The sequence below is a fragment of the Protobothrops mucrosquamatus genome, unplaced genomic scaffold (genome assembly GCF_001527695.2).
Source record: "Protobothrops mucrosquamatus isolate PMUCROS unplaced genomic scaffold, P.Mucros_1.0 scaffold6, whole genome shotgun sequence".
Taxonomy (NCBI): domain Eukaryota; kingdom Metazoa; phylum Chordata; class Lepidosauria; order Squamata; family Viperidae; genus Protobothrops; species Protobothrops mucrosquamatus.
In genome coordinates this window covers 3695440-3707161 of record NW_015386393.1, presented here as the reverse complement: position 1 = coordinate 3707161, position 11722 = coordinate 3695440, and the positions used below count along the sequence as shown (strand labels likewise).

General features: G+C 42.5%; 1 protein-coding gene across 1 annotated transcript in view; it reads right to left on the bottom strand.

The window, feature by feature from the left end:
* Positions 1-6983: 6983 nt before the first annotated feature.
* PALM (paralemmin) overlaps positions 6984-11722 on the bottom strand; it is a 98944-nt gene continuing 94205 nt past the window's right edge. Inside the window, exon 9 of the mRNA XM_015809926.1 lies at positions 6984-7734. Within this exon, the coding sequence (XP_015665412.1) occupies positions 7178-7734 (557 nt within the window). The 3' untranslated portion in view covers positions 6984-7177. The remainder of the gene's footprint in view (positions 7735-11722) is intronic.

Genomic DNA, 11722 nt, shown 5'->3' with positions numbered 1-11722 from the left:
GCATCGACCGTTCGCCGTCTCTGTCTCGTCCGGCTGGTGGTCGACCGGGTCGGGTTCCCTCCATTCCGTGGGCGGCCTTTTCCCCTTTTTTTTACCGCCTGTTTTTTTTACCGCCTGTCGGAACGAACCGCTGGGGGTACTTTACCAGCTAGCTGGGGTTTACCCCAGGGCTGGGTGTCCAACTCTTGGTGTGCTCTAACAAGGTTCAGAACTGCCAGGCCGCCAAGTCCTGCACCTGGCTGGGATTTCTGGGAATTGTAGTTCCACTACTTTTAAGGGCAGCAGAATTGGGAAGGCTGGTCTGTTCCTGAAGGAGAGGAGAAAAAATACTTTTCAATCAACTCCCCTCTTCATAATTTCAAAAACCTTTAGGACTACAGGTAGTCCTCAACTTATGTCTGGTTACTTAGCAACCATTTGAAGTTCTGATGTACCCCGATAAGAGACTTATGACCCAGATTCGAAATTCTATTATCTGAAGCTCCTTGGGAGAAGCTATTAGGCACTCAGCAACCAGCCTGTATTTATGGCTGTTTGCAGTACTCCATAGTCATGTGACTGTGATTTACAATGTTTTCTAGAAACTGGTGTTTACTTCCAGTTTTCAGCCCAAAACGCCAGGTAGTGACCAATGGGTTCACTTAATGACCATCGTGTTAGCTTAACACAGGTAGTCCTTGACTTACAACCACAATTGAACCCAAAGTTTCTGTTGCTGAGCAAGAGAGTTAAGTGAATTCTGCCCCATTTTATGACCTTTTTTTGCCACAGGTGTTAAGTGAATCACGGCAATTGTTAAGTTACTCACAGGTTATTCAGTGAATCTGACTTCCCCATTGCCTTTACTTGTCAGAAGGTCGCAAAAGATGATCACATGATCCCGGGACACTGCAACTGTCATAAATCTGAGTCAGTGGCCAAGCATCCAAATTTTGATCATGTGACCATGGGGATACTCTGTTGAAAACGGTCATAAGTCACTTTTTTAAATGCTGTTGTCATTTTGAACAGTCACTAAACGTACTGTTGTAATTCGAGGAACTGTAACCCCTGCAAAAAAAGGTCATAAAACCAATCACGGTCACATGATGATGGTTTTCCAACTATCACCACTTATGATCAAAATGGCTATTGGAAATCAGTGGGATGGGTCTCTAGTAGTGGTGGGTGTGATGCCCCCACAGGGTGTAAAATCTGTTACCCTTGATGCTGGAATGAAGGTCGGGGGGACGGGGTTTGAGTTGATCAGGTGTATCCGAGTCAAAAAAATCAGATTGGCAGCTGGAACCACGCAGTTCATGCCCCACTGCTTTTTTATATAAGGTAGGTGGACAATGACCAAGCCAGAAATCTTTTAAGGAAGACACATGTCCCTTGAAACTCTTTCTCAAGAAAGAATGTTTGTCATTGTCACATGTTAAAAAATATTTATCTGCCCTTATTTCCATGTTTGGGTTACCTGTTTCACTTAGTACTGATGCTGACTTTTTAGAATTGGCCTGCTCTACTGCTCATCTCTGTACAATGTGACATTTATCATTCTTATCATATGCAGCTTCTGCAGATTTTTCCAAGGGCAGTATAAGCATCATTCTCACTATTTTTTTTTTAAAAAAAAAAAAGAGGAAAGGAACACCTCCAAACATTTTTGTTCCAGATGATTCACACTTTTTATTTGCTCTGTTCCAGTATATTACAAACAAACAACAGAGAAGTGTGCATGTGTGTGTGGCAGGGTGTATTTAAGGTAGATCTTCAAACAGTTGGCCATGATGTTTGGAAAGCTTGGGAGAAAGGGGGAAGTGCACTTTTGCGAGCCAAAGAATATGGAAGGAATTAACAGTGGAGAACTGGGCACACAAAGGATATCATCACCAGGTCATACACATTAGATGAGACAAAGACTGGGTGGTGGAGGAGAAAAAGTGGGCAAGGGGTTTACTGCACCAGCACCAGATTCTCTGAAGCAGCACCTGATAGCCTCTTCATTCCTTGATTCTCCTTCAATCCCCTTGACAGATCTTCTCAGCTTCAGAGAAATCCAGGTAGGAATGTTCGCTGCTGTTTGCCTTGGGTCAATCAACCCAGATGAAGATCATGATTGAGTAGAGGAGAAAACAAGACATCGCTGATGGAGATTGGTTGCTGGAAATGTTGATGTTGAAGGCCTTCCCAATGGCCCAAAGAACAGTTTGAGATTTCTAGAGCTTTTGAAGACTGCCCCTTGTCCATTATAGAGAAGACTCCCAATTGATGTCTCCACAAAGTGCTCAAAAATTTTATACAAATAGTGGGTGGGGGTCTCTTGGCTTGTGAGCTGACCATTGACAAAATTATGGGTTGGTTGGTAAGCTGTGAGTTTTCAGAAGCCCATTGAACAGATGATCAGGTGACACACCTGGAGAACAAAAGATCTATGAAGGACCAGTTTCCAAATCACAAACTACAACAATGGACTGTTGATTTCAGAGCCAAAAAGATAATGGCAGCTTGAGCTGAAAGTCTGGAGACACACAAGTCTTTCCTTGGCTTGGAAGTCATGGGGTTCACCTCTTCTAGCTGTCCATGTCCAATAGGGAAATTTGGCAAAGAGGCATCCTTGGACTTCTCTTCCCCTGGAAGAATGGATTCATAGTATAGACCCACCAAATTTGAAGGGATTCCCAGAAACTCTTGGATGGGGATTTCCTCCACTCCACCATACAATTCTTGATCTCTCATTTTGAAACACCCTCTTTCGCCACCATACATTGTATTTATTATGCAGGATAATTCAGTTTTATTGTAACAGAATGCTTGATAACTTTTTAAGCACAACCAGCCTTGCCCAACCACGGAGATTGGTTGAATCCAGCGTAAATCCCAAGGAATTCCTTTACAATTAAATTAATATGATCATGCCCCCTCATTATAACTACCAATGGAATTTTTTTTGAGCTGTTTAATATTTTCCCCTTGGTCTCCATCCCCAATCTCCCACCCATTTGGAAATGCAAAGGTAATTTTTCAGCCAGAGAGAGAGAGGAAATTAAAAATAGTAATAAACTAAGGCATAGTCCACATGTGAATTATTGTCTGGCACTGATTGAATGCAAATTACCAAGCTCTAATGCAGTGTTTCTCAACCTTGATAACTTTTAAGTTGCATGGACTTCAACACCCAGAATTCCCCATCCAGCATGCTGGCTGAGGAATTCTGGGGGTTGAAGTTCCATGCATCTTAAAAGTTGTCAAGGTTGAGAAATACTGTTCTAAATGACATAGTAGAAGCAGCTCAGCCCCATCTCTATTTTTTATTGCCCACATTATCATGTGGAACCCCAGCTATACAAGTGAGAATTCATACAAATGTTGAGAAAGCTCACCTGTATTAGTGTTGAGATTTCTGCATCAGCCCCAGTTCTGTGATTTGCCCTCAGAAGATAACCCAGATCACATTCTTAGATGCTGATCATCTCAATGCTGGAGTGCTAAATTTCTTCTCCATCTCTAAGGATTAGCTGCAGGTGGACTACATAATGGTCAAACCATGGAATCTTGCCCCCTCCTCTTTAAGATCGCATTCAACTCTTCATCAAGGTTTGCAAATTTAGGACATTTTTAAAGAAGGTGAATTTGAAGAACACCCATTGTTCAAACAGGACAGCCTATATGCTTTGAATGTCAAAACTTCCAGATTCAATTGGCTGCTTCGTTTTAGGGCTACTGTTATCCTGAGTAGCCATCCCTGATCACAATGGACAAATAATCTGAATTAGGAGAGGTTTACATCTCATTGTAAAGGCAAAAGGTTCAAGTTTGATCCTTGCCTAACATTTCTGGTGAAAGAGGTAACAGGGCATCTCTGCATGGCTTCTTCCAATAAGCCTGCTGCTTTGCTAGTTACAGGAAAATAAGGAAGCAGAACATGGAAGGAGAAAGGTAACAGGACGATGTCCTTCAGAAAAATATGATTGTCAAGCCACGCAGAAATGTGCAAAAGAAGCTCACCCAGTGACTGCTGCCTTAAAACTTTGCACGGATGCATTTTATGAATACAGATGGAAGAAGATGCTTGAATGATATCGCTATGGAAAACTCTTCTTCCAGATTCTTTTGGTCAATGGAAGGAAATGTCCTCAAAATGGCTTACTTCAACTTGGAACCCTAACATTGCAACTATGGTATCAGATTCTATTTGACCAGCTTGTCTGTCACAAACCTCAAACTTTTGGGGAGATGAAATAGGGAATATACTCCAAAATCCTAAAATTCATGGATACTGATCTATAGGATTGTAGTGTTTGGGGATGAAAAAAACCTGCAAGGCCTCATTGGAAACACCCTTATGTGCACAGGGGGTCTTCTCCACCATGTAACCGTTTCTTCACTGCTTCTCCATCAGATCCAAAGACTTGTTAAGGTCTGCTCCTAGCACTTGTGTGGGTTCATGGAGAAGCTGGAAACCCTGATACAACATTTGGAAGATATAATATTTGGGGAAACTGATGCAATGGTTTGTTCAGAGCTTGGGAAAGATTCAGGTGATGCTTTGAAAACAAATATCTACACACTTGACTATTATCTGGAAGAAGAACAACTAAATACCAGATCACAAAAAACAAATGAGAAAGTCTCAGTCCAAAGAAACAGAACGATAAATTTGGAACTTGTTGAGATTGCTAGAGCTTTATCTTTCATCTTTTCAGCAAATCATGTTTAAAAGGCTCAGTGGGAATCTTGCTTTCAGCTGAATTGAGGGGGAACGGATGTTTCTTGATTCCATCCCTGAGCCCCACTCCATATTTTCTAAGATCATCCATCTTAGAGCTTTGAGTCACATTCTTGAAAAGAAAGTTGTGCTGATAATCTAAAAAGGAGTAGAACAACAGGAAGTATAGTTATGAAACTGCTCTGCAGATGCCCCACAGACAAATTGACCAGCACGAAGCTGGGGCCTAAGCTGGGGAATAGCTTAGAAAGCAAGGCCAATCTGTGGGTCTTAGTTAAGCAAAAGAGAAATTAAGATGCCCTATTAACTAAGTATAATCATGGCCAGAAGGATGATTAGCCTGGAGATATTTTATATATCTATATATAGCCTCTGATTTCAAATATATGGGATAAATCTTCCACAATCTGAAACCTCCAGACTTAACGTGATACTACATTTCCCAGAATTCTAGGTTGACAGATTTATGCCAGGTGGGAGCCCCGGAAGCTGTGGTCTCCATACAACTGGGGACTGCAAATTCAGAGAAGGTTGCCCCAGCAAAACCCAAATACTACTTATGTTATTTGTCTCGGTAGCTGAGGTGGAACCGTTTAATTTGGCACTTCAGGTTGTAACATCTCAGGAATGGAAGCAGAGACGTGTGACAGGCTCTCGTTTCTTTAGGGGATGAGATAGTCAGCACCTTTTGAATCTTCTTCTCCAAAAATTCCAATCTCCACCAATTAGAAGAAATGTTTGTGAAGCAGCCTTGAACTGAAGAACCCTTTAAAGGATGTAAATAAAAACGGGAAAGGCCCAGATAAAAATGAGGAGGAGGGAGGGGAAGACTTGTTGTTAAATATCTAATAGTGCCAAGGGCACTTTTCCCCTTAAAAGACTTGAGGAGGAAGCAGAGAGAAGGAAGTGTTTTCAGAACAATGCCCACCCCCCCCCCCAATTGATATCAGAGACCTTTCTTCTTGATCAGGAACCTTGGTGCCAGTTGGCTAGCACCAATTGTATCTCTTCTACAGTTTCACTATTATTCACTTTGTGCCAATGGCTGAGAATTTCTTCTTTTTACCTCTAAATGATTTCCCATCCTGGGTCTTTGCTTACTGTTGGTTTTAAATGCATTTTGCCTCTTCCATCCGGGAAGCCTGTGACCCTCCCATCCCTCCCCCACCAGTCTTTCATTGGACGGTTCTTCTATCCTAACAGTCCAGAGCACCTGAGCACCTGACAGTCCAACTGAGTTCTCTGTTCCACTGACCGAATCCATCGTATCTTTTCCCAATCTAGATGCCCTTCAGATGTGTTAGATGACAGTTCCCGTCATCTGCAGCCAAATGGTCCAATGTGTAAGTCCTAGGTTGGGGAAGACTGGTCTAACAGCCACAAAATATACATTTAGTGTCAATAATTCTTATCATCAACTGGGACTCTGAATCATAAAGTCTACTTGGACATCAACCATAGAGTCTTATAGTCCAGAGTAGTCGTTACCATGGCATTTGGAAAAAGAAAAAAGAAAACATACAAAATCAACCCAGTTTTTTCTTTTTCAGAGCTTTAAAGCTCAACCATTGCAACCTTGTCAAAGCTCCTGCAACCAACAGGATGGGGAGGCCAATAAATTCTTGAGAAGATGTTATGGAGTTATTTTGGAGGCGAAACCGGTTTCCAACTTCTGGATGCTTTGGATCAAGACCAAGTTCTGTGGTGCGCAGAAAATGAGTTGACCTATTTTTAAAACTTGTGAAAAACTTGGTTTGCTTGATTGTTGGTTTGCTTGATCTTAACATTCCCATTGTAGAAGATTTTTGTTAGCAGTATTCTTAAGGAACTTAGTAAATTACGATGTGAAGGACTTTGGGAGATACCAAAGATATTTGGATTTCAAAAGATTCAGAAGTTTCAAGAGGAAGCCAAGAATGGTGAGTCTCCTTTCTTGATCAATTAATTTTCTTTTTTCAAACATTTCAGAAAATGGAAACGGGGCTGAACCGTGGGGAAGCATTCGCTTTTTTTTTCATTTCTAATCGAAAGGTCTCCAGGTATATTCAGCCATTACAATTTAAAATGTCCAAATAAGAAAGAAAAGGGACTGCAGTGACTGATCACTTCCATCATTAAATTTTGGGTTTGTTCCTTTATGAAACAATGAATAAAGGAGTTAATGGAGGCAGAAAAAAAACAAAACCCCAGACTGGCAGCTTGGTGTCATTGTTGGCTATTTTGCACGATTTCACCAGCACTGCACTTATATTCCCCCAGTCACTTGAAAATAAGGGGGGAAAAACATCCTTGGGGGATGCAAATAGCACATTTTGTTAAGTAAAAATAGCAACACTTTGAACTCAAGACTTTTGTAGAATTGAGAAGTTAACCGGAGAGGCGGAGTCAAGGTGTCCAGGTGAGAATGATGGGAAAAGGCAGTCCTGATTGGCTGTACAGTTGAGGGAGGGGCTTGGCAAGGGCCTCTTACATAACCGAGCAGCATTTACAACGCTGTTTCTTCATGTCAAGATCCTGGTCTGCTTCTTTGGGGTCCGTGTCATTGGCCGATGGCTGTGCTCCAACTTGGTTCTCCTCCTCCTGAGGTTCCATCGCGCTGCCATTTGGAGGGGCGTGATCTGCTGTGTAGTCTCCTGCTGGCTTATTTTCAGCATCTTCTATCACCACCAGCTCGGCCTTGATTTGCTCTCCTTCGAGCCCCAGCACCTTTTTGGTTTCATTTTCATCTTCCACATTCTGGTACCCCATGAAGATCATGGTGACAGGTTGTTCTTTGCTAGGCTCTGGGCCTTCACCCCCAAGCTTGGGACTCTCCATTGGTTTAGCCTGCACACCTGTGATTTCCTTCCGGGGGGTGACCTTCTGACTTGGGAGATTGCTTTGGGCTTCTTTGGCAGCCTTCTCAGAGACTTCACTCAGGGTAACTTCATCGGCCTTATGGATGAGCTCATCCACTTCGGATGAGCTGAGCTGGTGGACACCATTCTCAACGGCCCCATCTTCGGAACGGACTGCATGGACCACTGAAAGAGAAGATAGAGAAGATACACAATGAGGGCAATGAGAAGCATCACCAGACCTTCACTGTTGCTTTCAAAAATGGCTTATGGGCAGATATCCTTGTTTCTTGTGGGTAGAATGTAATCTACTGTCTCAGGAGGGAGGGAGGGAGGGACTCCTTCCCAGAGAGCAGAGACAACATAGCTTCAAGTCTTTGAAGAGGAGGGTGAAGGTGAATCCCCACCTAGCAACTCACAGAATACATCTTGTATGCAGGTAATTGATTAATCCAGCAAGATTAATGTCAAGCCCAAAAGACCAAGAACAACACAAGGAGTTAGTTCAGAGTACTTTCTTTATCGTTGTTCACCTATAGACAGAAATCTTGCTAGACTAAATCAATTACAGGTAGCCCTTGACTTATGACAATTGAGCCCCACGTTTCTGTTGTTAAGCGAAACATGTGTTAAGTGAACTTGCTCCATTTTGCAACCTTTCTTGCCGCAGTTGTTAAGTCAATCGCTGCGGTTGTTAAGTTAGGAACTCGGTTGTTAAATGAATCTGGCTTCCCCATTGACTTTGTTTGTCAGAAGGTCGCAAAAGGAGATCACATGACCTGGGGACACTGCAACCTTCATAAATATGAGTCAGTTGCCAAGTGTCTGAATTTTGTTCATGTGTCCATGGGGATGCTGCAACGGTCATAAGGGTGAAAAATGGTAGTAAGTCACTTTTTTTTAGTGAAGTGGTAACTTTGAACGGTCACTAAATGAACTGTTGTAAGTCGAGAACTACCTGTATCTACATAACTATTACCCTGTGAACTGCTAGGGGGTGTCTATGGAGAGTCTCGGTCATCCAGGTCATGGTTGTCCAAAGGTGCTTTTTCACGAGGCAACTGGGCTTTCTTTGCTTCTCATCCAAGAAGCTTCCCCACCGTCCAGTCAGAACTGAAGAAGCTTCTTGGATGAGAAGTGAAACGTCTTCAAAGAAAAACAAGGAAGTCCTTGTGAAAAAGCACCTTTGGACTGCTAGTGGGTGTCCGCCTTCAGCCTCTTCCTGCATACCAAAGATTCTAAGCTATGTTGTCTCTTTGCTCTCTGGGAAAGGGCCCTTCCTTCCCCTGCAACTCTGGACTACAGTCTACTACATTTCTACTCCCAAAGGTGTTTTTCAAAAGACAACTAGACTTTTTTTTCCTTGAAGAAAGGGGGGGGAAGCCCAGTTGCCTTTTGAAAAACACCTTTGGGACAACCATGACTTGAATGACTGAGAATCTCCATAAATACATTTCTGCTCCTCAAGAGATGCTGAAGTGGCACTAGAGATCCAAAAATGCCAAGAATTTCTCCTTTAAAGCAGAATGGATTTTTATTTTGGAGGGGTTTGATAAATCTTGTAGACCTCTGACAGATCAACAGTTAAGCACCACAAATACCAACCACACCTACCTGTTCTTTACTCAAGTGTTTTGTTCTCTCTCTGGGTATACTAGTAGCAGGCCAGTTCCCAACCTTCACTTTTCTTTCAGAGATGAGAATGTGAGAATGGGGTGATTGTGGGAGGCCAAAAAGGATGTACAAATGTTCTGTCTTCCATTATATTGGTATCTATCTTTCTGGCAGTCTGCAGGCTTTCTGGCTTCCTACCTTATTTTTCAGCCCAAAGTGAGGAACACCTTCTATGAACTCTTTCAGAATTCTTCTCTTGAGAAACAGCTGAGAGGTTTTCCCCCCCATGGAGAATTTTTTTTAAAAAAAGCAAACATCCACACATTTGGTGGAACATTTAGAAAAGCCACTTATACCCAGCTATCATAAATATACTTCTTTTTTTTTTTAGGTGCACGAAAATGGATGTTGAATTTGGACAGAAAAAGAAAAAGCAGTAAGTGTAGGAAAAGAGTGGGTCAAAACAATTCTAGGGATTTTTCAACCACGACTGCCCTTCTTCCTCTTTATCTCCTTGACCTGCACTTTCATAATAAACAACAATCCCTTGCATTATTCTATTCTCCACACTGGAATGGAAGATAAGAAAAGTAAGGAGGGTTTACAGTGCTTTTGGCAGAAAAATAAAAACGTGACCTAACTTTTTAAACTGAAAAAGGAAAAAAAAAAAGGTAAATGTGCCCTTTATTTGAACTTAACTCTTGCTTATGATCACACAATGTTCTAGAATTGATTGTTTTCTTCCCAGATTTGTTTGAACTGTCCACCCTAGCCTATTGCCCCACAATTTCCTAAGGATTTCCCATCTGAATGGTATCTGTATTGTAGCCTGTTGTAACTTAGTGCTGCTTGAAAATCAAGATGCTGCCACCTGCTGAGTCTTAAAAACTTTAGGCTAAAATCATCATCATCATCATCATCATCAACATCATCATTATCACCATCTCAAATATCTCAATACAACTGCAAAAATTGTCCATTGGGATTTATATGGAAAATTCAGCTTTACTGTTTGCAAAAAAACACTGGGATTTTGCACCTGAAAAAAGCTTGCAAAGGAGATCCAAATTTTGTAAGATTTCAATATACAAACTGTTAGGAACATGATCTCATAGATACCGCTATTACCGAAAGGAACGCTGCTGACTTGTTGAAAAACTATGGAGAAAATATCTGAATACCATAATTTATATACTAAGGCTGAAAAATAACGGGGCACTAAACATTACACCAATTATAATGGCACCTCTTGGCACAACGTAAAAAAGATTCACCAAATATTTAAAAATATTAAATTTACTGGACGTCCGTAAAAGACGTTTTATAGCAGTGTTTCCATAACTCAGGTCATTAAGTAGGACCTAAGCAATTGGAGATAACATCCAGTCAATGAGACTATGATATTCATTTGGGTAAATGAGATAATATTAATAATTATTCATAGGAAGTCTCGGCTTCTGAGCATTGCACATATTTCCAGTTAGACAGCCTTCCTCCTGAACACAGAATGTTTTGCAATTCTTTTTCTACCCTGTGTGCCAAAACACTGCAAGCAAGAGGGATACAGGGGAAGAGATGGGATTCCTCTAATCCAGGGATAGGCAACCTTGGCTCTTTTATGACTCGTGGACTTCAACTCCCAGAATTTCTGAGCCAACATGGCTGACTCAGGAATTCTGGGAGTTGAAGTCCACGAGTCATAAAAGAGCCAAGGTTGCCTACCCCTGCACTAATCCAACACCAAGAAAAACCAGCACAAATGACAATTCTGATTCCATTTCCCTAAAATTAAGTCTACTGCACTCTCAAAGTTATAAAGCTTCTGATGTTGATTTGGTTTTATCGGTAGTCATTGACTGATGGCCACAACTGAGTCCAAAATTTCTACTGCTGAGCAAGATAGTTGGTAAGTGAGTTTTGCCCCATTTTACGACTTCTCTTGCCACAGTTGTTAAGTGAATCACTGTAGTTATCAAGGTAGTAACACGGTTGTTAAGTGAATCTGGCTTCCCCCATTGATTTTCCTTGTCGGAAGTTTGTAAAAGGTGATCCCATGACCTTGGCACGCTGCAACGGTCCTAAGTATGAACCAATTGGCAAGCATCCAAATCTTGATCGTGGGGATGACCATGGGGATGCTGCAATGGTCGTTAAGTGTGAAAAACAGTCAGGTCACTTTTTTTCACTGCCATTGTAACTTTGAACCGTCATTCAATGAATGGTTGTTAATGGTTGTTGCGGAAGATGGCGGACCTACCGGGGGTAGCTCCGTGACGAGCGGAGTCTTTCAGCAGAAATGGGGGCCTCTCGAGGGCTTTGCCTCGACCCCAGTTCGGGGAGCCGAGCGCGCCGGTGGCCTGTGGCCTGCTAGGCGACTCCCCGGTCTTTGGCTGGGTGGAGTCGCCGGACAGAGGACTCGGCCCAGCGGGGATTTGATGGATGGGGCAAAGGCTGCAGCCCGGCGGAGGATCTGGCCGGGACTCGGCTCGGCGGAAGACCTGGCCCGGACTCGGCCTGCAGGCTCGGCGGGAGCGGAGGCCGCGAAGGACTCGACCTGCGG